At 42.3% G+C, this 27,035-nt stretch overlaps 1 protein-coding gene across 4 annotated transcripts in view; it reads right to left on the reverse strand.

Moving 5' to 3' along the window:
* The window catches only part of KLF3 (KLF transcription factor 3), a 43,863-nt gene that overhangs the window by 4,764 nt on the left and 12,064 nt on the right, over nt 1–27,035 (reverse strand). For 2 of the 4 annotated variants that reach the window (XM_064487487.1, XM_010980402.3), the window contains exons 2-5: nt 14,835–14,930; nt 7,191–7,677; nt 6,373–6,523; nt 1,304–1,464 (exon numbers count right to left, since the gene is read on the reverse strand). In XM_064487487.1, the coding sequence (XP_064343557.1) occupies nt 1,304–1,464; nt 6,373–6,523; nt 7,191–7,677; nt 14,835–14,891 (856 nt within the window). In that variant the 5' untranslated portion in view covers nt 14,892–14,930. Of the gene's footprint in view, nt 1–1,303; nt 1,465–6,372; nt 6,524–7,190; nt 7,678–14,834; nt 14,931–20,351; nt 20,526–27,035 lie in introns of those variants that run through there. The other 2 variants (XM_031436007.2, XM_064487489.1) reach the window with 2 other exon arrangements.

Here is a 27,035-nt window from a genome sequence, read left to right on the forward strand (position 1 = left end):
TATTCCTTGTTTTCTAGAAACCCTAAAGGATGCCATTCCTTGGCATTTCAATGAGATATTTCAGAATTTAAATGATCTACTTTGCTGCGCAGAGTATAAAAGCTAAGGGTTATTCTTCCTACATCTCTGAATTGTTGTCCAAATAGCCGATGCCTTTCTAGTCTTAGGCTGGACTGTGGTAACAACTTCCACCTCTCAGGTCCCATTCATGCCCTGGGGACGCTTTCATGATTCTATTTGGCACTGCTGCCTGGCTGCTCCTCCAAACACCACCAGCAGCTCTCTGCTTTATAACCCATCAGGAAGCCAAAGAACAGCTGTACTTGGGCTGAACTCCCTCGGCGTCCTCTGCCCCCTCCCCAGGAGGCACTGGAAAGTCTTTACTTCCGCTCTGCCAGACACTTTCTTCCCCTTTTCTCCTCTAAATCCCAGACTCTTCTCTATGTAAGAATGACTCACAAGATGCCAGAAATTCTCCACTGAGTTAAGGAAAATGTACAGAAGCGGAAATTGCTGTTACACTAGAAATTCACATCCAAGAGTGTGAGGTTAGGTCAGATGAGTCCTACCACAAACATTAAGCACCAACACTGACTGCAATTAACCAGGTTGTTGAAAACATTTCTGCACGAATTCCTTAAGATGTTTTGCTACAAAATGTTCACGAGCTCACAGAACAATTTTATGTTTTCTTCACCCATTTAAAAATGTTTATAAGGTCTGGTGGCACAGCTCGCTCTACATTCAACACTGGGCAGGTTGAAAAATACCCTAAAACAAATATGGCAGGCAATCACATAAAAGTTCCCTTAGTCTTAGAAGAGGATAATTATCTCAATTTCTTCACTTTTCTTTCTTTCAGTGACTGTTTTCCATTTGAATTCCATTTCTATAAACTGTTCTGCATAAAGAACTGTTTGTTTTTTTAACCATTGCAAATTTGATAACGTACAACATTTATTAAATGACAGCCCACGGGTAAGGGCACTTCCTCCTCTGTTCCCAGCAGAGGTTCCATGTCCTGCTCTCTCCCTGACTCCAGTGACCACAGAACTGCAAGCAGGTGTGAGGGGCCTTGTGACAGGGATAACCCTGAGTCTAGTCTATTACAAAAACAAATCATGAGCAAAAACTTCACTTCTCACAACTGACAAGAGACATCTGCAGCCAACTACAGTAACTTTCAAGACGCCTGGAAAACTTTCATCATAACAATCTCTGAAAGCCAGAACGCTTGTCTTTAACAGTCCACTACAGTACTTCCAAAGAAAGATGAAGTGAGTCTGGTATATATTTCTAGTACCTGTATGTGTTCTTCTGTGTGCTTTCAAGTGAGAGCTTTTAGTGTACACTTTGTTGCATCCGTCATAATCACATCTGTGTATCCGCCGCTTCCTCTGGGTGTCTGGGGACTCCACAGGTAAAGGTCTCTTCCCGGGCTGCACGATGACTGAAGGGTGATTCCTAGGAAAGCCAATGTCAAATGCAAAATGTTGAGTGAAAGGCTCTTCCTTCCCTTCCGTCTACCAAAAGCATTAACAACACTGGGCAAAAAACAAACAAACAAACAAACCCAACAAAATAAATAAAAACAAATTAGCTGATCAACCCAAGAAGCACTGCTATATTCATTCAACAAACATGGAGTGAGCACCTACCATGAGCCAGGCACTGTGCTTGGCACCGGGACACAAAGATGAATAAAAACAGGGTTCCTGCCCTGGAGGAGCTCACACTCTAGGGGGAGACAGACATGTAGATAAGTAAGGACAGTAAGAAGGGTTAGGTGCCACGCTCGAGGGAGGCGCAAAGTGCTAGGAGAGTCTCTTTCCCTCAATAAAAATTTGCCATCTTGTAGAACTTCGTGCTCCTAGGCGATGCTGAACTCTGTACTATGTTTTCTCACAGGTTGCCCTAGTTTCCATTTATTGTTCTAGGGGAAGATGTACAAGGTCAAATTCCTAAGTCTCAGGCAACCACACTGTAGGATGTAACTGTTTTAGCCTTTATATAATTGGCATTTCATTTGAGTCTTAAAGAGACTCAATTCACATTTGGTTTTCAAATGCTGGCTCTTCCAAGACGTAAAAAAAAGGTGGCACTGCTGTCATCACAAACCCAGACTTTTACTGTCACTAGTATCCCTGCTCCAAGAGGAACTTCAGGCAGTGCTGGCGGCCAGGCGAGGAGGCCCCTCACCCAGGACGCGGGTGGGCTCCAGGCGCAGGGCCCGCTCCCCCACCGGCTGCCTGACGTCCTCCCACTCCCGGCTGCTCTCGCCCAGACTCCACTCCCACACCTGCACACCTTCCCATGATGGATTTGAAATTAAATCACATTAAACATGGTTGCTATGAACTTTCTTTTTCAGGAAATTCTGGTGGAGAGAAAAGGCAGATGGGGAAGAGATGGGAAAAAATTTGTAGTTTTTTCAGGTTTCCTTGCTGGTTGACGTAAGTAATTTAAAAGCTCCAATTCACCCACTTGCTTTCCTAATGCCTAATTACGTGATATACCACAAGTTTATGTAGTTGGCCTCTAACTGTAACCGACTTCTTTTTCTTTTGAATCTAAAATCTAAAGCTCTTAAAATGTTCCAAATAACATATGAATGTTTTGAACAAGTACGTATGGGGGGAAAAAACTGGTGAAAAGAAAAAAAAGAACTTGAGGTAAACAAGCAATCTTGTGAGATAAAAAAGAAAAAAAAAAAGAGATAAAATTTAGCCATAAAAATCAAGAGAGTCCCTGAAATGAAACTTGTTTTTTATCTTGGTAAAAATGTTAAGAAGTACACATGCCGCATCAACAACTTTTTCAGGCACCCTAAGAAGTGACTAGGAAGCGAATAACAAGTGCATTTTATCTTAAGTAACCTTACTTCTCACTTATTATTAGCAAAGAAAACTCAGTTTTGAGTATCACTTTACCTTCCTACCCCATGCTTAGACAGATGATACAAAAGAATAAAAGAGCCAAGTTTAGACACATGGAAAAGTGAGCACGAACTAGTGACGGGGGTGGAGGGGCTGGGGAAGAAAAAGGACTTCAATTATAGAAACGTACAAAGAGCAGAGAAAACACAAGTGAGAGGTTTATGTACAGAGTTTTTATAAAGTCGAATTATTAATCTAAGATCCTTCAACAAAAAGAACAGTTATCAGTTTATTTCTAACTTTCAACTTTAATGCCATCGATTGAAAATGTTTCATCTTCACTAAGAGAACTTGAGGAAATAGAATGCTGAGGGGAAAAAAATAAATGGCTAAAGGTATCTCATGTGCCCCTGGGACACAGAGAGAATCCCACATGACTTTAGAAGTCTCTCCCAGTTATTAGGTTTTATGGGTTGGGAATCTGTTTAATAGTTTCTGGGCAGTAGTTACAATTGCTTTTTCAGTTGCTCATTTTATGAAAATGTTACCCTCAAAAAAGGTACCCAACAAGGCTGTGTGCTCCAGCTTTAAATTCCAGCTCTGCCACTAGATAGCCCCTGTGACCCTTGGCAAGGGGGTCCTCTCTGTAAGATGAGGATGAGAATAAAATGACCTCAGGAGGCTTTGTGAGTAATACATGCAGAGCACTTACAAGAATGTTATCTGTTCCAGATGCAAATCTACTGAAAGGTAGCTGCTAATATTTCAAGGTTCAGAAACCCATTTGCATACTTTGCCCCTGCAGCTGTTTAATTTCATGAGGGTTTTTTTGGGGATGTCCCAACATCAGATCAGGAAATCTCTACTCCAGCCAACATCTCCCTCGAAAGCCAGCATCACTCAAGAGTGGTCAGCAGCCCATCTCTAAAGAGCCGGATGTTGGTACAGGCTGCGGCTGGACATCAGAATCCTGGAATCTCACTCGCCCTTTTTGGTCTCACTGCTCAGTTTTAAGGAGGTTGTTTGGAATCATTACAACCCAGAAGTTAGAACAGCTATTAAATATCAGAGACCTGGTCACTGTTTTGAGTTAAGCTCATCCCTCTTAAGTTTGCTACAATTCACACACACAACTCAATGGGAAAATCTGATCCTCCAGCTTCCTGTTCTAAATATATTTTCACACATGTAAATAGATAACAAAAGAAATCTGATATACATTTGAGTGCCTTTAAAAATAATTCTAAAGCTATAATTCTATGATTAACCAAATGAATTTCAAAGCTGTATGTTAAAGCCCGCCCTCTAAAGGGTTTCCTAAGGCAAATGTGACTGGGGTTGTCTCATCAAAGTGATACCAGAAGCCTGGTTTCCAGGGATTCTTTCCTGGCGAGCTGGCTTCCTATGTGGGCTGCTACTGGGCACACTCCAAGGCATTACTTAATCACATCTGTGAGAGAACTACTTGAAGAGTACATGTCCCAGTTGTGGCTAATCTCGTGAATTTTCTGAGAGGCAAGATGCATTCTTAGGTCAGCATTAGAATAAGCACATTACTCATTAATCATTAAAGGCCATTTAGCTTGAGATCATCAAAAGAACACTGCTTGAAATAAGACAGAAGAAAGACGCAGCATCCTCTTCACAGCAGCACTGAGAGCACAGTTGTTGCCTCCCTGCCGTGTTACACTGCTGTGCATACCCAGACCTTGGAATAACCCCTTTTCAGGCAGTGGGCCCCTCCCTCTGTGGGCAGTTGGCTTTATAGCATCTTTTCCATCACCTGTGCTGGGACAATTACAGGTGCAAGCCAAGTTGACAGTTACCTTGCCAGAGACACCCACCATCCTAAAAAAGAGGTAATTCAGCCCCCAAGATGTGTCCATTCTGGTCGGTCTTTCTGTTTTCCCTTTCACTCAAGTGCAGAGCAGATGCAGTTGGCTAGATGTGGGCTGAACATGGTGGGAAGAACACTCATCTGGGAGCAGATCAGGCCAGGTCCCCTCTGCTGTTAACCGTGAGGTTACAGGCGAGTTATTTCTGTCCTGGCTCATCAGTTCTCTATCTGCTCTGACTCCCACGTGCGTTTTGGGAGAGAGATGGCTCCTTTGAAAACACTTGGAAAAGCTTCCTTTTAGGGGGCAAAAGAGCACTATGCAACTGTGAAGGGCAGTGACGTCCAAGTCCATCAGACTCTCTCCCTGCTGACGTGCTTGGGTAAGAAGATTCATTCTCTTCATCTGTCAGGATGACAACCTCTCCTCCCCCAAATACTGACTATAATTCAGTGCAAATAACAACACACGAGGTATTATGAAGGCATCTACTTGGGTTGAATGTGCATACGACTAAAATATATATGAAGTTCCATAAAACAGCTATTCTAAAACCAGAGAATTCACATTCTGTTGCATAATTAACTGTATAAGGGAGAAGGGTGCAGAGAGTAAAAGAGAAAGGTGAGCAGAAAAGTTGGCGAAAAGGTGCTATGGGGAGCAATATGACGGAAGGGAGGCCGAGGAGACAATAATTGTACTTCCTTTGTGCTAAGAAGCCGGCCATTAAATCCAATGTCAAAAGCACCTTAACACCAGAAAAATAATCACAAATAATAATGCAAATAAAGAGGAAACAGAAGCAGCAAGACTAAATGACAGGCCAAGGTCATACAAACAGCGGAGAGCAGAGCTGGGATCCAAGATGTTGTGTCCAAGGGTCACCTTCGTACCCCCTACAAACACAGCCTCCAGTGAAGTCCCTGGCAGAAGTCAAGGATATCTATAGTGGCAAATCCCATTCATGAAGTTACTTCGCCTGTGTGCGACACCATCACATTATAAACCGCTGTTCAGGTGCGTGGACGCCAACCAACACAGCGTCAGCTTCCTACTGGGGAGCAGTTCTAAAGCAGCTGAACATTCTAGGGCAGACACGACTGACGAGACCGAAGAGTTCTTTAATGCCGAGCTTCTCTGAGCAATATGGTCAACTTTCTGTGCCACAGGACTGGTTCTGGAGGATCTTTCTCGTGCGTGTGGTCAGCCTGAAAACGCTGATTAAAGCCCTTCCCCATCAGATAAACCCTATACTCTATGAGAAGTAACAGGAAGGATGATGTGGGACCCTTTTCAGGATCTAACCTTAAGTGGAGTATCCAGAACACCAACCTCAATCCACGTAGGGATAAGGATGGGAAACTATACACACATAGTCTGGAAGGACGGGAAAAAACAACATAACACTGATTTATGAGGTATAGCGGCAATACCGTGGGTGACCAATTCACTGAAAACGTGATGTAGTTATCTCAATGCTGTGTGTGTCACAGAGCACACTGTTTTTGGAGAGATTCTCCCATCTGGCCCAGCGGCTGCCCCGCACGACAAGGTGGTCCCGGCAGTCCACACCACATCCCGCGCTGGAAGCCCGTGCTTCCATTCCAGGCTCCAAGATGCACACCACTACGCAAATGCCGGGCATACCTCAGGATACTTACTCTTGCAACAATGCTTGCGGGGGGGACACTGAGTTCATTAAGGGGGGTGACATTTCTTCAGGATAATAATCTGTCCTCTGTGGTTCGATCCCAGGTTCTATTTTAATTTTTTTCTGTAATATAGGCTTCTCATATGATTCAATTACAGGTACTAAAAAAATAAAAACAGAAAAGTCACTCTATGTACAGTTCACCAATTTCAGCCTTTAAAAGCTTACTGCACAGCTTCTACCTACTACGCCGTTGTGTGTGTATGTATGTGTCTTTGGCAAAATGACAGCAGAAATGAATCTGCGGGGGATTCTTTTTCTCCTGACCATAATTCTGCTAGCAAGCATTGTATGTAGGAAGCTGGACTTTTAAGACATCAACCCCCGGAGGATTTCTTCCTTATGATTTTTGGTTATCTCCTTTTAACCCCAGTCTTCTGCCTCTGACCAGTCAGTGAACAAGGTGGCTCTTAATAGTCATCACTATGGTTTAACAGTATTTCTTAAATGTCTTTTTGCACCAAGAACCATGCTGGCATTCAATAAAGCAAAATAAAGTCAAAATCTCTTATCCCAAAGTTGACAATTACACAGTGAAACTAACTGTTTCATAGTATTAAACAGACAGCCTGATTCTTGGGAGCTCTTCCAGTATCAACACTTAAAAAAAAAAAAAAAGGAAATGCCTTAGGCAGACTCTAAGTTGACTATTTCCTTAAGAGTTCAACAGCTCTTGGCATCCTTTGCTCCCTCACCCAGACTATCTGGTGAAGACCAGTAAGGACACACAAAGCAGGAGCAGCAGTGTGGGTGAGCAGTGGCGTTTACCTTGCATGCTACTACTGGAATTTTCCATCTCCTCCGACAAGGAGACCATGAGGGGCTGCTGGAGGTGGCTGGTGTACATGAAGGGGACGGGCTGCACCACGACGGGCTGTATGACGGGCAGGATGCCCGGGCTCCGAATCCCGTGCCGGGAGAGCGCCGCGGCCATCACGGGCGGCATGGACAGCGGCACGCTGAAGGGCTGCACGCCCGGCGGTGGTGGCGAGTACTTCTTGACGGGCGGGCTGGGCGAGGGCATGCTCAGCCCGGGCGAGGCTCTCCGGTGTGAGGACTGGAACTTCAGGGAGGACGGAGAGCTCCCAGCCGAGGGCGGTGAACTCCGCTTGTTGACAGTGAGGTCCACCGGCTCCATCTGCATCCCGTGCGACAGGCCTTCCGAGGTCTGGAAGAACTTGTCCGGCAATGGTGTGGAGTAGATGACGCCGTACTTGTTGGGCTTCATCGACTCCATGTAATTAGACGGGTATGACTATTGGCAAAGACAGACAGAAACGTGTCAACAGCCAAGTAAGCACATTTGCTTGAAACACAAATTGAGGTGAACATACACAGCAAGGCTCATTCAGGTATGTGGACTTTGGTAAGTGGTTTGGATTTAGATACACGCTTGACCCTAAAAAATGCTACGACAGCTGGTCTAGTCAAGGTAAGCACTAAGGCTGATGTGTTAACTGTGTCATGAAAAATCTCCAATTCAGTTCTAGGATGATGCCAGTGTTAAGGATGAGGATGACACCTGGAAAGATTCTAAAACAGGTTATGAGACAGAAGGCTTATGGGCCTTTACCACTGGGAGCTGGCATCACGGTTCACCAAGAACTAGCCAAGCCAACTAATCTCGCTGCCTTTCTGATGGGTTTCTTAATTGGCAGGAAGTACTCTCCCTAGCTCTAGTGTCTTCTACCTCAGCAGAAAGACACCGGACACTTCCCACATGCTTGTGTGTACCACAGACAAACAGAGTTGCAAGGCAGTGCCTTTGGTTGGACTTTGGCCACTGACCAATCCATGCCCAGGGTGACCAAGAGTCCTGGTTTACCTGGGACTTTCCTGGCTTTAGCACTAAAAGTCCTACATCCTAGGAAATGGCCCAGACTCAGGCAAACTAGGATGGCCAGCTACCCTACACACCTGTATGTGGGAGGCCACCCACACTAGGGTGTTTACATCCTTGGCCCAACTTGTTCAACGGACTTATTCACAGTTTGAATGGAGCTACAGAGGATGACTTAATTTCCAAACCTGTGGATGACACAGAATTGTAAGAAAGAGCTAATATAATATGACTCAAATAAGGACATGTGATGCTGGAAGCGACTTGCACATAAGGCCCAGCCTTCTCTCCTTGACTCCTTGCTACCCCCTTGTCAAAAGAGGCTGGAGGATAACCTAACAAGATACTGGAGGAGAGACAAAATGGTTTGTTTCCACCCAAGTCTAAGATGTGTTCCACAACTGACCTAATTTATCTTCAAGTACCTTTCTCTCCTATAATATCAGGATAACCTCTCATCTACCAGCTTTGAATATAAATCAATCATAATGTTTGCACACTGTGTCCTTGGCCATGGAATTCACTAAAATTACTTCCATTCCTTAACTAAAACTAAAAAGAAAAGCCCTGTTGTAGAATGCTTTTTGAAAAATTAAATTCAACATAAGCCTTTTTTTTTTTTTACCTGTAGGCATTTTAGAGAAACTGAAATTTTTAGTCATAATATGTCAAGTCTGTCTGCAGAAAATGACCTGTATTTGAATGTTTCACAATCAAAGTGATAAGCAACAAACATACCATGCCTCTCTCTTCCAGCTCTAAAACCCTGTATGGTTCGTGATTCTGAGGCAACATTAGCTCATGATGCACCCAAGAAAACCCACCAACAGGGCCTTATAATTAAACAGCTTGAATGTACTATTAATTTCTGAGCCTCCCAAGCTCCTCCAGTGGCCACTAACATAAGTTACAAATAACTGTGGGATAGCAGTGGTTTTAACTGGGGCTGCTACTGAGACCACACCTTTTCCTCTCCGGGAGAATCTCCATCTGGCTACGCATCAGAATCCCTGGTGCCACTTTTAAAACTCCAGATGCCCGGTTCCTTCTCTGGGCCAACTGAGCACCAGAGTACTGGACAGAGTACTGGAAAGTAAGGGACCAAGCAAACCTTTATCTGGTTCTGACATTAGTTTCTCATCATTAAGATTATGTGTTTTGTTCTTTTGTCCTTTCTTTCTTGATACAGTGTCATCGTAATCTATATAACCACCTGGAACAGTGGTTCCCGCAGTCTGGTGCACATCTCTCTGAGGGTACCCCAGATACTTAGAGACGGTACACAATGAACATACAGCAATTTAAAATACTTACATGTTTATTTAAATGCATAAGAAAAAAACCTATGTTTTTTAACAGTAGTAACAAAGTTCCTTTTTAAAATAATTTTATGTTAAAAAAGCAATTCTAGAAAAAATTGAAAAGAATAGATATACACATGTATCTGTGTAACTGAATCACTTTGCTGTATACTTGAAACTAATACAACACTGTAAATTAACACACTTTAATTTTTTAAAAAAAGGCAAGAAAAATGACTTCCTAAATATTAGAAGTACAGGTGCATGAGGATATGGCAAAACTTGTCAAAGATGGTACTGGATGCCCACCTTCTAAGAGTTTGTGGGGTTAAGACTAAAACTGGACTCAATGAGATGCCTATGTGATGAACTTAACACACACTGTGGTCCTAGGGGGTCCCTTCTCCTCCTTCCTTACATAACAGGTACACTGTCATGGCTTTGATGCTCCCTATCAGGGTGTCTCAAACTTTACTGAGCACACAAATTCACCTGGGGATCTTGTTAAAATGCAGGTTCTGAATTACTGGGGAGTGAGCCAAGGTGCCATAGACCACCTTTGGAACAGCATAGCCCTAAATGACAGAGGTATACAATACAAATATTAATTTTTAGTATAAAAATTTGGTAAACTGTCTAAACACAATTTAAAGGGTGGGAAAAGATTTTTCACTGTTTAAATAATACTGCTTAAAAACAAGGACATGAGGTTATAAAATCAGGAAACACAAACTACATAAATTATGGTTTTTAAAAATAGCTTTGAGTGATGTATCAGAGATCAAATGAGGAAAAGACTATTTCTACCTTTCTTTAGAAGGAGATACACACTGGTACAATGTAAGGTCAGAGGCCCAAAACAGACAGTAATATTAAAATTAAATAATATTAGAATAGGCAAAATCAAAAGAGGCACCAGGCTTACTAACAAAAAATTATAAATTATGTACAATGAGGGTTTAAGGAAGTAATTAATTACAGGAGGAAAAAGAAGATTACTCCTGGCTCTAAAGTTTAACCAGCTTGATATAATTTTCTAAAAGGCAAAAGTTCTGGTAGGAGAAACAAAAACTCCAGGAAATGGGAGGCAGCGTTCATTGTTTCTACTCACTGAAATGTAGCTTCTCCCTTATTTTCAGCCCTAATCTTCAAAGACCTCCCTATGACCTAGATTTTAATGCCAAGTTATTGGCAGCTACATAGGAAGCAAAAATGGGGACATACTTCTACTGCTGTCATTGCTGGATTTTCCTATCTGTGGGGTGAGTTTAAGGAAAGCAGGGATTTAGAACCTGGGAGATTTGCAAATTTAATAACAGTCTCAGGTTTCTCAAGCCATAAAGAACCAGCCACCCACAGAGTTAAGTTCTGTAAACATTATGCCCAGCTCTGCAGAGAGCCTGCCCTCCATCAACGCTCCCTGTCCCCTTGACTGGACATGCGGCTTTTGTAAGGCTCTAGGCAGGGCTAAAAGCAGAGGTCCAAACAACTGAGTACACTATTAACTATTTCCCGTCCGACTGCCTCACCTAAGGGTAAAGAAATGTGGTTCTTCAAACTGGCAAATTTCAGAGCAATGTTTACCAGAACCTTCTATGAGACGTGTTTACTGCAACTGTTTGGGTGGAGCGCATGAGCTACTGCAATCGGCTTGCAACAATCTGGTTCTTCAGTGTAAGGACTGACACGGGGCTTGCTGGGGTGTATGCCTTGGGTGGGTATGCCCTGGTAATAGCTGCTTCCTCTCTGCTCCAGATCATTCCTGTCTTCTAACAAAGCAATGCAAAGTGTGGCTGCACCAGCCTGAAATCAGAAACAGAGGCAAGTCTTCTTGCAGAAAGAGTGGCTCTGGCCACAGACGGGCATCCACGGCCCCCCACGCACACCGTTTACCCGAGGAGCCCTGTTTGCTGGAACAGAGCAGCCTGGAGGCGAGACTCAAGCAAGGGTCTCCCCGCCTCACGACCCCCACTAGGGGTGATAATGGGTTTGCTTTTCCAAAACATCTGTTTTTCTCCAAGGCTATCACCTTATATGAAAGTGAGAATTAAGAGTTTCTTATTTTATTGGGAACAGTTTTGGTGAGTTTTCCATTACAAGCTGGTTCCAGTGGATGGAATGACTGCACGAAACATGGAAGAGTCTCTGTTTCACTATTCATTAATACGAAAAAAATGTGGACATCCGTGACAGGGCCATGGCAAGTCAAAGGAATCTTCAAACCAAGGGTGGGGTTCCAAGTGCAGGAAGGCGCGGTGCATTTATAAACAAACTCTCTGGAAACAGTAAATGTCATGCTCTTCTCTGCAAACAAAAGTAGAAAGCTCTCTTTCTGCCGGGCTCAGAAAAGTTATGAAAAGTTTGTTAGAACAGGGCAGAAGAAGTACTGATTTTTAGTACTTTTCAATCGATAAGATCACAATTTTCACTAAAGAAAAGTAAAAAATACACTTTCTTCAAAAGTAATCTTTCTGTAGGACTAGAATAAGGAAGAGTAATTTAAAAAAGTTTTTCTTTCTCACTTCCTGAATTAAATTCTTTTAATCTTTCAACCTTCTTTGGAAGTGTATTGGTAGAAAGAACTCCTTTACATACATATTTTATATACACCTGCCATTTCATATTTTACAAATTATAATCTCCAATTCTACAAATGAGAAAAAACTGGAGGTTCAGGGAGCTACTGGTGGCTTTGCTGGCGTGGCACTGACAGTAGGAAGCAGAGATCCTCAGCACAGAGGGGAGGGTGTGCTCTGCTCCCAGTTCTTGCAAATTTTAACAGGACAACCCAGAGTCTTACCATTTGCCTCAGGGCACATGGTTTACTACAGGACAGTGTGAAGGCTTACATTTCGTTAGAAAGAAAGACATTTCCTCTCTTTCTCTAAACTATAGCAAAACACCAAACAGGCAGATTGCCTCTGCTCTTCTCTCACCTTATACGAAAAAGGGGAATAAATGAGTCACTATAAAATATTTTTATTCACGTGGAATTAAAACAAAAATCTTCAAATGTCCTACACTGCCTTAACGTTTAGGACAGTGACCTGAATAAATAAAGACTTCAACCTTCAGGCTAAAGGTGGAATTAAAAAGAAAGGAATAAAGGAACAATAAATCAGGTTTTCATACACTCCACCTATGAAGGCAGGAAAGATGAAATTTGAAGATTTAAGAGTGGAAACAAAAGCTTTTCATGTAATTTTGTTATGAAAAATAATCCCAATGCCCTACTACTCCCCCAAATGTTTCAGTTCACTGAGATTTTGCTGAATTAAGAAGAAACTTCATTGTAAGGACTGAAACTATCTTTTGGTGAAATGATCTAATTAAATTCTATAAGCATCAGTTGAAGTTGAAAACTGGAGCATGAAGGAGAAAAAGACCATTAAATTGCAAAAATACTTCTACATATTTTAACTTCATGTATTAATATAAGTTAGAGCGTTACAAGTATAACTATTACTTCAAATTCATTTTATGTCCATTTTTTTTCAGCAAAGTGCATTTCCTTGCCTTAATTGTATCCTGCCAACTTCATTTTAGCTTTAAATTAGGCTCCGGTGCCACATTCTCATGCTTGATTAAAAGCATTGGAAGTATAATGAATAGTAAAATGCATCACTGATGGTTCTGCATCATTTATAAAATTAATCATATTCTTCAGTACTAAAAAACTTCATATTTCAAGGATATAATTAATGGGGAAATTTTATACCTTAATTTTCCTCCAATGTGATTATGTAATAGTTGGGGGAAAGGAGTTGATGACTATGATGACAACATGAGTAACATTAGAAGTCAATTTAGTTTTCTGATTAATAATTCTTATTGTTGTTATTATCATATTCAGACACACGGTTATCCAGTTATCGTGTGAGAATGTAAATGTTATTTCCTTAAAGGTACTCTGACTTAAATTTTCACTGCACACAGTGGTAAACACTTCACTGGCTTAGTAATCTCTATGGCAACTCAGTTCCAAGGGCCTTGGAGTGACCCCGGAGTCTTGTATAAACAGTTTTGGCAGGAACCTCCACAGCCAATGCAGAAGGATGATCTAATTTTTGCAAGCGTGTCATTACCAACCTTCAGATATACAACTCAGGCCAAGTTTTTCCCCCTGTGAGTATTTTCCAAGCCCGCAAAAGAAAAGAGCAAGGCAGAGTTGGGAGCGTGGCTTTGTTATTTCATATTTACTAACCCAGATCCCCTCAAGTCTCAACCACTCCCTGCTTTGAAGTCGGACACCTTTCTGTGGTCCCCCGTGTCCCACCGGCACAGCCGTGATGCATCTACATAAACACCTGGACTAACCACTGGTTCCCTGGTGGCCCAGAAGCAGGTAGAGGGGCCTGGCTCCCGGGAGGGGCTAGCTTAGCACTAAGGTGTTGAAAACGACAGTGAACCTAATTCCCTCCCAGCCAGAACTCTTCCAAGTGAAGCAGGGATTCATTCCACCCTCACACCAAGTTCGTTCTTTTGCTAGCTTCCTCCCAGGTCCCTCTCATACCCTCACAGCTCCATATGGCTGCAGTGATTTTAAGCAAATCATTTTATTCTTAATATATTTTTACATGCAAAAGAACTGAAGAGTTTTTCCCTTCAGGTTTTATCTTTTTGATCAGCCCCGTGAAGGACATCCTGAACACTACATGAGACAAAATGGAATATTTTTTTTCTCCAGTATGAAAAAAAAAAATGACATTCACAAACATGTTTAAAAAACTCTTCTATATAGTCTGGGCGGTGATCTGCAGTAAAAACACCTCTAAGTAAACATGTTCATGATGCAGACTTCTTGTAAGTACATTTGGAAACTGCTTCCTTATCATGATAAACACTGCATACAGGTTTTTTTTTTTTTAATGTCCCTAGACGCATATTAATTTTTAAAAATCAACCTGGCCAACCTTTTTCTTTTCTTCTTTCTTCTTTTTTTGCCAAAACCAATAATCCTGAGAGCTCAAATTAAAAAACTGGTAACTGAGAGGTTTTTGTAAATTGACTTCTATTATGACTAGATTCGCCTGTGGTTCAAGTTCTACGCTGATCATCTCTGGGGCGTGGGGAGGGCGCTTAAGGAAACACGAATCCCATTACATGGGGTACAGTCACTAGGAGGGTGTTTACCCCACTTACTACCAGAGGCTTTCAGAAAAGTTTGCCCACCAAATGCCTGTCAAGTAACTTTAAGGAATAATGCCACCACAGTAAGGTAATTGACAATTGGAATGAATAAGGAGAGACGTTCAGTTTTGGAAAACTTACCACCGAGACAGGGTCCATGGCCTCTTGCTTGACAGGGACGGGGTCAAACATGAGCATTCTCTTAGTTATGCTTTCTAGGGTGCTCTGGTGATTGGCCTAGGAAACAAAACAAGGTGTCCGCCTAAATCCCAAGGGTACTTTCAATATAAACCAGTAAAAATAAAATATAATATTCCTCACCCCCCCCCAACTCCTTCCTCTCCTCTGCCCCCGGAATGGCTGGAATTTGCTTCCTGTACCTATGAAAGATGCCATTTTATGTAACGAAAGCCAGACCCCATGGTCATAACCAGGTGAGCACCAACTAGCGTTTCTAACTCAAATACACAAACCATGACATTCTGTAACAATGGGGACAGCCTCTTCTGAGCAGTGAAGCTTGCTTACAATTACCATGCATCTCAACAGAAGTTCACACCATATATGAATGTTAAACACCTTTCCTTGTCTCCTTATGTTCATAACAGAAAAATCAGAAAGAAACAAGACAGGCAAAAAGACAACCTAGAACCGACCACTATGAATATCCTTTTTTAAAAAAAAAATCCCTCCAAACTCTTTTTCATATGGATTATAGTATGTATACTGTATAGTAACCATAACATCACTTGGCAATTTACTGGGAAAATGTTTCTTTCTCATTAAGTTTGGTTGTATACCATCAAATTCAAGGTGCCACTGTGTGAACAAATTAGACTTAAAAAAATTCCTTTCATTGGGCATTTAGGTTGCTTCTAAATTTTCACCACTGCAGACAGCAATGAGCATCTTTATACTTACACCTTCCCACACATTCTTAATTAATTTTTAGGGTAAATTTTATGAAAGGGTGAATGAGAAGCCATGTACATTTTTCCAGAGCATCTGCTGTATCATCCAAAGATACTCTGTTATTTCCATCAATAAAATAGAACCTGCTTCCCAACATTTCTACCAGCAATGTGCATTACCATTTAAAAAATTAAAAATTTTGCCAATTTGTTAGCATCAAAATTGATACTATTCCTATATTGACTTAATTACTGAAGCCGAATCTTTTTTTGAAAATACCATTTACATTTCTTCTTTTGAGAAACGCCCACCCCCCTCACCAATTTCTTATTAGCACTTTTTACACAGGAAGACTATTAGCTTGTATTCACTCTAATTTCTCCTAAGGAAATAAGCCAATCTTTAACCTAAAGTAAATACAATGTCCATCTTGATCCTGTTTGGTCTCTCTCTTCTTTCATTATGTGTGAGCCCTCTTCTGTGTTTTGTACTAGTCCACTTCTAGTGCTAAAATACATTAACTGCTTCCTCACAAGGAAAATAACCAGTCTGCTCGCCATTTCACAGGTTATAGAATCACTGCCCATGCACCACCCAGATCTTCAGCAACCTGCTCCAGGCACTTTCTATCTGTTTGATTGAAGTGCTCAGCACTTTGGTTAAAGGTGAAGTCTACAGATCACTTTGGTTTGGGTGGAAAAGTGAACAAGATCTAGATTGGGTTCTACCTGAAAAAGCTGCAGAGGCCCCTGGTTCTAGATCACTTCCTGCGTCTCAGTATTTAAACTCCGCATCGCCCCTGCCATGACAACAATCCTGTAGTTAGTGGTGTCCCTGCTCTATGCGTTCAACTAAGACATCTTCACACACAATGACAGAAGTAATACTGTGTCGTTCTTGTGCATCGCTGCTTTGCTGAAGGCTGTCTTGGGTCTCATGACAACACGTGAATGTCATCATGAACTCAACATAAGGCCATGACTTCAAAATTATACTTGCCACATCACAGGACGTATTATAATCTGCGGACACAATCTGATGACAGGCTGCTCAAATCAATGGTGCTGCCACCCTCTTCTGTATAGCAGCAAGAACAAACCCCACAGCCAGTGAAAAATGGATGATTTCATAATGAAGGATGAAAACCCCTTTTGTGTCTTGAGATCTATTATTAACCAGTTCCCAGCCTAGCAGCTGTACAGATGGATAGGGTTCTAAGAATTGCTGTCCAGGGCCCCACAGCGGGCCGTAAACAAAGGATGTGAGATCGCCTGCTTATATCAATGAGGTCAGATAATTCAGCAGCCTCGACCCTGGCTGGCCATCCTCCTCCAAGCCTTTTAAATTTAATTTACTCTTACAGATTTCATTCAGTCGGCTTGTCAGGATCTTGATGCAAATCCTTCTAAATAAAAGCACTCATATTCTCAGGAGTGTAAGGAAAAAGACCTGGTCTGGAGATCAAGCAGATCTCATTTACCTTCAAGGTTTTCGGAAATCAAACGAGATTAAAAATAAACAAGCAAAATCCTTTTCCCCTCGAAATCACTTATATCAATGAATATGCACAAAATATTCAAATCTACATGCTATACATACTGCACTAAACTTGTTGGTCCCTGATTTCTGGAACAATGTCAGGTATTTATCTGCCTCTTTGCTAAAATACTGAGCCTTAGAGGTCAATCCCCTCTCTCCTCAAAAAAAAAATTTAGGTTAAATTCAGTTTAAAAGGTAAGAGCTGCCTACACCCCGTATGGGATCTCATACAGGCCTTGCCACTTGAAGACTGCATCGCGGCAACAGCTCCTTAGCATCGCCACACCTCACCGTACCTGGGACCCTTTACCACCAGCAGGAGCAGCTCCGTGCAGGAAGATGATGGGCTCTGTGGCTCATTTTGGTTTAAATTCTAACCCTACCATTTAGCTCATAAAGCCTTCAATGACCTTTTTGATGCCTATAGCAATGAGTTCTGACTCCTTTTAGAAACGAATTACACATTAACTTGCTATATAGTTCGTGTCATTTTAAGACATTACTTAAATCACTTTTATTCTTTAATTTTTCTGTTTTATCTAAGTTGCAGGAAATGAATGCTTTGAAAGACGTGCAATCATAAGAGAAAAAAATAGTCTAATATAAAGCATCCCTTCTAACAAAACCTTTTTCATTTTTATCAAAAATAAAATTGTAAAGGTGTATTTATTTGTTCAGGACTGTACCTCAAAGAGTAACTCAATCACTGATGAAGGACTATTCTCACATGGAAGTATTTCAGCTAATAAATGAAGAAGTAATAACAGAATTCAGAACACTTGATTTTTTTTTTTGTATTTGACCACGATTTTTTTTTTAATTGAAGTACCATCAGTTACAATGTGTCAGTTTCTGGTGTATAGCACAATGCCCCAGTCACACATATACATACATATATTCATTTAGAACACTTCATTTTGAAACTCCTAACTAAATAATGCATCACTGGACAATAAAAAGTCCTTGTAAAATTCAAAACCCAATTTAGGAAACCCAATTTAGGAAGAGAATCACTATGAACAGAACCAAACTCACTGTCCATTCACAAGCTTAAACAGCACTTCGTCCCCAATTTGATAGCTTCTAAAATGACTGATCATACTTTTAGGGATTATTATAGTATGTGGAACAAGAAGGCTGTGGAAAAAAAATACACCCTAACCTTTAACAAGAGCTTCTTGGGAGAGGTGGGGGAGGGGGGTGAGTGCAGCTTTATACACACCTATTGCCCATTTTAAAATTCATTAAATCTATGATTAAAACTTTTAATAAAAATGAGAGAGGGACGTTAAGCTAGAGGGAAACCCAAATTAGGAAGAGAATCAAATGCATTAACACAAATCAGGCTGTTATTTGCAGAAAACGTCCAGATTCTGTACCTGTGTCTACCTCTGAATAGACCACTTTTCCCACCAGCACTGATCTTGTCTTTGGGTTCTGTTCTAGAATCAGAAAAGTATGACTGCAATGTTTCCAAAATGCCTCCCATATAACTGAGAAGTAACTCACACACTGGAAGAACTGGCGTTCCTAAACCTAGTGGCTTTTGTCATACATGGGCAACTCAGTGCTAAGGGGATATTACCATCACGTTAAAAGAATGCTAAGTAAACTACAAATGCTATAGAAAATTAATTATTGCACAATACTGATCGCAATCCTAAGTAGAACCAGTAGGTGGCGCACTAAAACAGGAATAAAGACGAGGACCCAGGCAGTAAACTGAGTTGCCAATGCCAGGGTCTTTAAACCTAGTGGGTTGTAGCTAAGCTCAGGAATTCTGTTAACCATCTTATGTGGGTATCACACAGATGAGGAGGCCCCCAAATGTGATTCTGTTTTTTCTTACAACTATTTTCCAATCATTAACACATTTACATCTTAGTTATGTTTCAGTAGCATTCAGTAACATTCTAAACTAATCAACCCAAGGATAACACAACCACACTGTAAAGAGAAAAACGGAGCCACACTGGTATTAAAAAAACAAAAACAAAAACAAAACAAAACACAATTCATCAAAGTGTTGAAAAGCAAAAAAATATGAACATCACCATTGCCAAAACAATTTTCCATCCCTGGAGCAGACTTCATCTTCCCCAACTGTGTTATTTTGCTGGGAAGGGCCAATACAACAGAATTTTCCTCCAAAAGGAAGAAACAGATTTCCCTTGACACTCTCTCCACTTATACTTCTGACTTTTCAGATGTCTTTTGACATATGAGGATCAGATTTTTGCTAAGATGCACAACCGTGTGCTTATGTCTTAAAAAGCTTTGGTGAATCATTTACATGACGTTTCATACGCGATACTGTTCGGCCTCACACTGTCCTATTCAGCCCTCCACGAGGCCTACTCCACAGCTGCTTCATGAGGGTACAAAGGAGCTGCAGAGCTTAGAAATACACACGGGCCTTCATGTAAGAGGAGGTTATGATGTGGCCAGCCTCCTTTGAAAGTAGTTTGTCTTGAAGCTACAGCATTCTGTTTTATTACAGAAACCTTATAAATGATGGCCCCTTCCTGAAGAAGCATGACAAAGAGACAGACAGACAGAGGTGTATGGTGCGGGTTGAGGAGACAGTGTGTGTATCTGAAGCAAAGTTTCTGGGTGATGTATCAGGATTTGCTTCAGACATTTTCCCTTCTCATCTCTCTTTTATTGCACTTTGCATATCTTTCTTTCCTCAGCTCCTCAAAGGGCCGCTGCATTCTTCTCCCACAGCCCAGCCGGACCCTAAGGCTCCAGACTACCTGCCTCCCTCCTGCACATCTTTATTTCCTAGCTGACCTCAGCCAGGTGTAAGGAGAAAATCAGGATGATTAAACCAACACACCTGTAAGCGCCCTTTTCAACTCTCCCAAGTGTCTGGATGTTAAACGGGGGGAGAATGTTGCCACCCCCCCCATCCCTTATTTCCCCAAGGAAATTCAGGGAGAAAATTTTAAAAAATAAAAATAAAAATCTGTGTGTGTGTGTGTAGTTCTTGGTCAGAAGGAGGGCCAGGGCAGGAAGGCAACATCCCTGCAGCTCAACTTCCTTTCCAAAAGAAACTTTTCTTCACTTCTGTACCCAAACTCTTCCAAGAGTTGAATATTTAATGGCAGTTGCCTAGGCCAGAAATACAAAGGGCCGGGCAACAGATGTAAGTAGGCATTTCTAAGTGGGAGCCTCCTTTTAGAAGAGCCAAATGCTGGCACCTACCTGGAAGAGCGTAGCGTTTTCATGTCACTCAGTGACGATCTTCTCCTACCCCAGTCTTCTATTGTTGGTTTGAGGGAGAAAATTCCAGGGAGCATTTCTAAGTCTTTGCACCCCTCATAAATTAGTTATTTTGCATCAAAATGTTTTGTAAATGGGAAAGAAGTTAATTATTTAGTTTCAGATTAAATATAATGATCCATGAGCAAACAATCCGCCCTCTCTCCTCTCCTGCCTAACAAGCCACCCAATTTTACTTTCCTGCCTCCACCCATCTGCTCCACCCTATGGAGACTTGCCAAGGCAGTCCAACTTGTCCAAACAGGACATGGCTTCAGATAAGATTCTGCCCACACCCTGTACTTCGGGAAGACCAAGTGAAGCAATTGATTTTGCATGTAAATAAGGACAGGTGCAAAGGTAACCACCAAGCAAACTCCCTCCACATTTCCAGACAGGGGCCCAGCAAAGCAGGGGTGGGGGGAGGGGAACCCAAACCCATACCCATTAGCTAACCTCTCAAGTTCACTGCCACCTGGTGAGTGGCATTCCACATTTTTCTTAAAGAAATCTTAGCAAACACTAATGATCTCCCCTACTAAGGTTACTCATTTTCCTCCTTCACCCTGTCTTGACAACTTTGTATTTGAGTTTTAAGGGCCAGTAACCCCCAACCAATTGAAAATTACCCCTCCTGTGTAACCCCGCTGCATACATGTCTTACAAGGCCGGCCTCAGCCCTCACGAGTCTCTTCCGTGGAGCGTTATATAATCAAATCCAGAAGGGCTGCGCGGGGCCACGCCTCATCTGCCTCCCCGCCGGGCGCCCTATCGCTGCAGACCCACCCCACTCCGCCCTAAGGGGCCTCCACCCATGGGGCCGCACCCTGCAGGGAGTGGGAGGCTGGGAGGGACCCACTGGCTCTGGTCAGCCGCCAGTTCCTGGAAATTCCAGCCTGAGCAGGAGCAGAGATGGCTGGAACCTTAAAAATAACCAGAAAGAAGTGGTGGTTGTGTTTCCCGCAGCCCCTGAGGATGCCCCACTAACAGGGCCTCTTGCCGAGCCACAGAACCTCTGGATAGGACTGCCCTCCCCCTCAAAAGTCAACAAACAGAAAAGCATTTTGAGCCACCGCTGTGTAAGGAAAACGAATCCAAAATATCCCAAACCCAAGTCCCCCTCTCCACTCTTGCTCCTGTCCTGAAAAGGCTGCCCCCACCTTGTTTTGCCTTGTTTTCTGGTCACTTGCCATGGCAACCTAGAGGTCATCTTTTAAGTCTTCCTCGCCAACTTTTCTCTCCATTTCTACTGTTGCCACAGGTGTGGCCAGACCCTCAGTGCCTCAAGCCTGTTACTGGGGTCTCCCCTCCACTGGTCTCCCCAAGCCTGTCCCGTGGCCCCTCCGATCCATCCTGACCCTTTTGCCACCTGCAGTCCTCGAAGTCCTCTTCTCAGCTAGCCTTTCCCAAGCTCCCAAACCTCCCTCCGATGGGGCCCCAAGGGCTTGCAGAGTGGGCTCAAGCGCCTGGGCGCAGCACCCCTTCGCTACCAGCTGCCCCTGCTCCAGCAGGCACCCTCCACGCTGGCGGCCCTGGGTCCCCCTCCCACCCTCCATGCCTTTGTTCATTTTTGGCCCAGATGCTGGGCAACCGGCGTGGAATGCCCGTCCCCTTCCGGCTTATCTAAATCCTCCTAATTCTTCAAAGACCAGCTCAAGGCCCTCCCCACTCTCTGCAGCCAGCTGACTGCTCCCTGGTCGTTCTGAGGCTGCCCTTCTTACCTAGATAGGCTAGGCTTTTAACTTTCTCAAAGGTCGGCCCCGCTGGAGTGAAGGGCAGGGGTACCTTACACCTACTTAGAGAAGCTCCCTCCCACTTCCCAAAGGAGATCAGGCGTGTTCACGAAGGTTGTTTTTGTCAGGCATAAAGATCAAATACAAAAGCACTTGGGGCCCAGGAGTTCTAGTCACTTCCTTTTCCCTTAGAATGCACTTGAAATCTCCCTGAAACAAGTAATAGGGGTGAGGGGGCCTAACCTAAAGGAAACCTATTAAACCAAACTTCCTCAGAATAAGGTATTGCTCCTAACCTTAACCTTGCCTGTTCCGCGTTCTCCAGAGACCTTATCAAGCATCATCCTCAAAGAGGATTTTTTTTTTTTTTTACCTACCCAGAGAGCTCTTCTGAACAATCTAGTATCAAGGTCCCTACTGTTTTAAGACCTAAAAAAAAAAAGCAAAGAGAGAAGAAGCAGCTATTTCAAGAAGAAGAAGAAGATGTGTGTGTGTGTGTGTGCATGACAAACACTATTTCTTTTTTAAAGGCTACTTCTCTTGACCAAGGAAAGCCAGGGGCTCAGTGATGTTCAGGTTTCCTGATCATCACTACTTTCATGACTGGCAATCTCTGGGCGCTATTCTTTACATGGACTGTGTCATTTCACGCCTATGAAATGGGGAGGTACTACTTTCCTATTTAACTGATGAGATGATGAGAACACTGAAACAGAGGTAAAGCAATCTGTCCAAGAGCACACAGCTGTTAAAGCTGTAGAGCTGGGATTCGAACCCAAAGGAGTCTGACTTCAAGGCTGGTGGTGAACTTGGCACTCCACTCTACTACCTGCCCCTGCAGAGGACAATACTCCGCAACAGCGGGATAGAGATTTCTGCAGACAGATCTGTCCAGGGAGGACTGGGGCTGGGGCAGTGGATTTACAACAGTGGCGATCTCAATTCCTCCCCACTGGCCCCAGCTTCTCCCCCTCCCCCAGGGCACGCTTGGACACAATATCAAAAGACACATTCTGAAGGCCCCCAAATTAGGCTATTATTGTTCCTAGCCAATGCACCTGCAACTGGTCCATAAAACTGCTCAGAAAAAACTGGCAGCTTTACCCAAGTAAATACGGAAATCCTCATAATAACTGTACAAAGGTGGAAGGGTCAGGTCCTCATCCCCATTTTAGAAATGAGGAAATGGAGGAACAGAGGTGAAATGACTCGCCCAAATTCGAAGAGCTGGTTGGAGCTGCAGCCAAGAACAGAAGTGCGTCAGCCTGCAGACCTAGGGCTCTTTCTGTTCTGCTTAACACCGTGCCATGGGACCTGCTTTTAAGTAAAACTGTCTTATACGTGGGTTGCTCCCCCAGTGCCAAGGGTGTGGGACGTGTGTGGGGCCATACTGCCCAAGGGAGGTGGTGCCATGGGGAGGTTCCAGCGGACAATTAAGATTTCAAAATGACTTTTCAGGTTGGATCACCCTGGACCTCCTCCATCATGTGGCATAACTAAGCATAATGACTGCACGCAATCTGAGATGAGCGCTAATGAGTAGGTGCTCAATAAATACTTGTGAGATGAACAAATGAATGGATGTCAAACTACCCTTCTCACCTGCTAGGATAAAACAAAAGGCAGGGGCCTCGGAGTGACTGTATGGCAGGTGTTGCACCAGGAAAATTAGTGCAGCTAGCCTGAAAATCATATTCTAAAACCTGAAACACAAAGCAACTGTGAAAAGTTTGCTCGGGAGGCTTGGGAGACAAAACTCCCTTGTTTGGAGAACTAAGTGGAACAGGAACTCGAACTTACTAATGAACATGGTTTTAGGGTGCAAAGCTCTGTAAGGTACCCAGGTATAAAGTACAAGAAGAGATAAAGGAGTGGATTTCAGGGATTAGATTCAGAATGGTAGTTGGGAGAATGAAGAGCGAGTGGGCCAAAGGAGAAAGGACCCACACTTGATCACGGGTCGCTCTCCAGGGTAGAATGCGCTGCCTCCAAGTCCACTGGATTCGCTTCTCTCTAGATTTGGCCAGACTCCATTGATCTGGATTGAGACTAGCTCCAGGCCATCCCTGGAGATCCCCAGGCCTCCGGAGATGGGAAACCATCTTGGGCACGTTCCAAGCTAAGGTGGGCTCTTCAGAGTCCTCCTGGAAGGGGACTGTTTCAGAAAGCACCCCCTTCCTGGAAGAGGGAAAGAGCTAGACCCAGGGTTACACAGATGCACGGGCTGAAGGGCCACTTAACTTACTCCATTCGGCCTCTAGCTTCCCTTAATAATGAGATGGGGGAAATGATAATGTATTCTGCCTGCCAACACAATGGAATAAGTTTCAAATAGCTCCAGCAACCTGCTTTGCTAGAGAAAGAACTTTACTCTGAGTGTTAAACACTCTGATCGACAGATACAAAATATACTGACAATTTTTTTTTCTGTTCCACTGAACTATGATGACATTCCACAAAATGCACAGAGCCAATTAAAAGGCTATATATATTTTTTTGCTTAGGGAGACAACAGTACCAGTTCTGGTTCAGAAACTGTCTATAGCATTGTGTCTTTTATTACTACTAAATTTCAAGGAAGGAGAGTTGGTGGGGGGGGCACGGGTAGGGGGAGCAGGGCTACCTCCTTTAGACAATGCTCTCCCTTATCAGGGCAGACTGCTGTCTGGTTTCCTGTCTCGAGCTCTGGCATTACTGCTTCAGAGGAGAGACGGGGTCTAAGAAAGGGACAGATCAGCCTTGAAAATGAGAATGCTAAAAGCCACCATAATCTTTCCTTTCCAACTCACTCAAGATGAATTTTGACTGGAATATTAGCAAACCAGATATCTGGGTGTGAAAACAGAGAGTAAGAAATACCCCCTAAGAAAACTGTTCATTTTACAGAAAAAAAAAAAATGTTGATTTGGACACATTAAGAAGGCAAATATCTAAAGGGGGGATGGAGATAAAATTATATTGAACTAGGAAAAATGATTTACATGGTTAAGAGATGAAAACTATTGTCCCCATCCCCTTTTTGTAATTATAGTAACTATCAGACTGGTACATTTTTCTCCAAGTGTTTAGCTTACATTTAAAAGATTGCAGAATTTTTTTCTGATAGAATATATTAGATTCTAATCATCTCTATTAACCACCTCCCTCTCCCCAAAAATGGGGAGGAAAAAATGATTTGGGGTAAGCAGAATAAAGACCAAAGATCCAAATCTAGTTGGATTATTAACAACTTTGGAACTAAAACAAAAAACCTTGCTTTAGTTTGGGTTACTTATGAATTTGCTTTAAAGGCCTCTTGTCCTACCAGCAGCTTTATATTATTTTAAGTTTGCTTCCTGCAAAGAAGAAGAAAAAAAAAATCATACTGAAACTTTCCAAAACTCCTATCTTTTTTCATGGAAGGTTATCAATATCTTACTATTTAACCCTAGTAGCTTTCTTAATAGCATGCTATTATGATGTTATTGATATTAATATGTAATAGTAATTAACATATAGTAATAACTAATATAATACTCTTTTATCCATAAAGAAAAAATGTGGTGGGACGAGACGTTAAGCCAAAGCACTGTTATTATCAATTTTGGGAAGAACAGGGTCTGACATGCTCACTTCAGCAACTCTTCCAACTGACTCCACTTCAGGGGACACTGCAGTTAATTCCTTTAGATTTTAGAGAAAATCCCCAAATAAAAAGTTCAAAAAAAGAAACTTGCCACAAGTTTTCTTTTCCAACAATTTCTTAAAACTTAACTGCTGGAGAACCAACAGAAAAGTAATTTGTTAAAGGCTTTAAATAGTTAACCCAGAAATTTGCTAATCACAACTGACAGAACATACCCAAAGGGGCGGGGAAGTGAGGATTATGAGAAAGTTGTTATTGTAAAACAATAAAAATAAGAGCATTCTCCTGTTTTCAAAATATAAGACTAAAAATTTTCCAACTACCATTAAATGAACTTATTTCCAGTTCTCCTTTTTTTTTTTTTTTTGAGGTTTTATTCTTAAAACTGTTTGGAAATCAGATGGAGAATACAGTAAAAATCTTTTTCCTTAAAAAAAAAAATCTAGTATTTAAATCTTTGTCCTTAAAAAGAAATAATCCTGGAATGCTCTTAATATATCTCATATTTTGCTTCAATACAAGATTTCTTCCTTAAAACATAAGCAAGACTTTCAAGTCAGCCCATGCTGCCAAGAACTGCCTGAGTTCTCCATCCCACGAAGCCTCCTGTGCCTTCCGGGTCCTGTGTTAAATGCCACATCTTTCAGATAACGCAAGGTCTTCTAAACTCTAAGGTGGTAACCCCATCCTAAAATTGACAGTTTAGGGCAAAATGATTATCTCAAAACACTCAACCCATCTCAAAACAAGAATGAAAAACAAACAAACAAAAAAACCTTCTTCAGATTTCTAGTCAACATGCACACACATTTCTTAAAATTGCAAGTTGGCAATGATGAACTAAAAAAGGTAGAAGTATTTTATTCACCCATATAAATACACTGGAGCAAGGGTGTATAAAAGAAGGTTAACTGACTTCTCATTATGACATAACACAGGCATCTTAAGCAATCACAAGTGTGTAGAGACATGATAACTCCCTGGGTGGGGATAGGGAGTTGAGGGACAGGGATCATGGCCTGGTCTGGGCTACTGATCTACCAGAAAACAGCCTGAAACAGGAAAGAGCACACATATGCCACTTGGAATGTATGACGCAAACCCCAGCCTTGAAACAAAGAACAGGAAACAGCTCTGCTGGCTGTGCTGGAGAGAAAGCACAGAGAAACATTTAGCCGGCCCTCCCTGACCCTATATTCATGAGCAGCTGGAGTTTTTTAAGACAACAACAGGGGGGTGGAGGTGTTTGTTCTATGGGTGTGAATAATA

Source organism: Camelus dromedarius, chromosome 1 (assembly GCF_036321535.1).
Source record: "Camelus dromedarius isolate mCamDro1 chromosome 1, mCamDro1.pat, whole genome shotgun sequence".
NCBI classification, from domain to species: Eukaryota; Metazoa; Chordata; class Mammalia; order Artiodactyla; family Camelidae; genus Camelus; species Camelus dromedarius.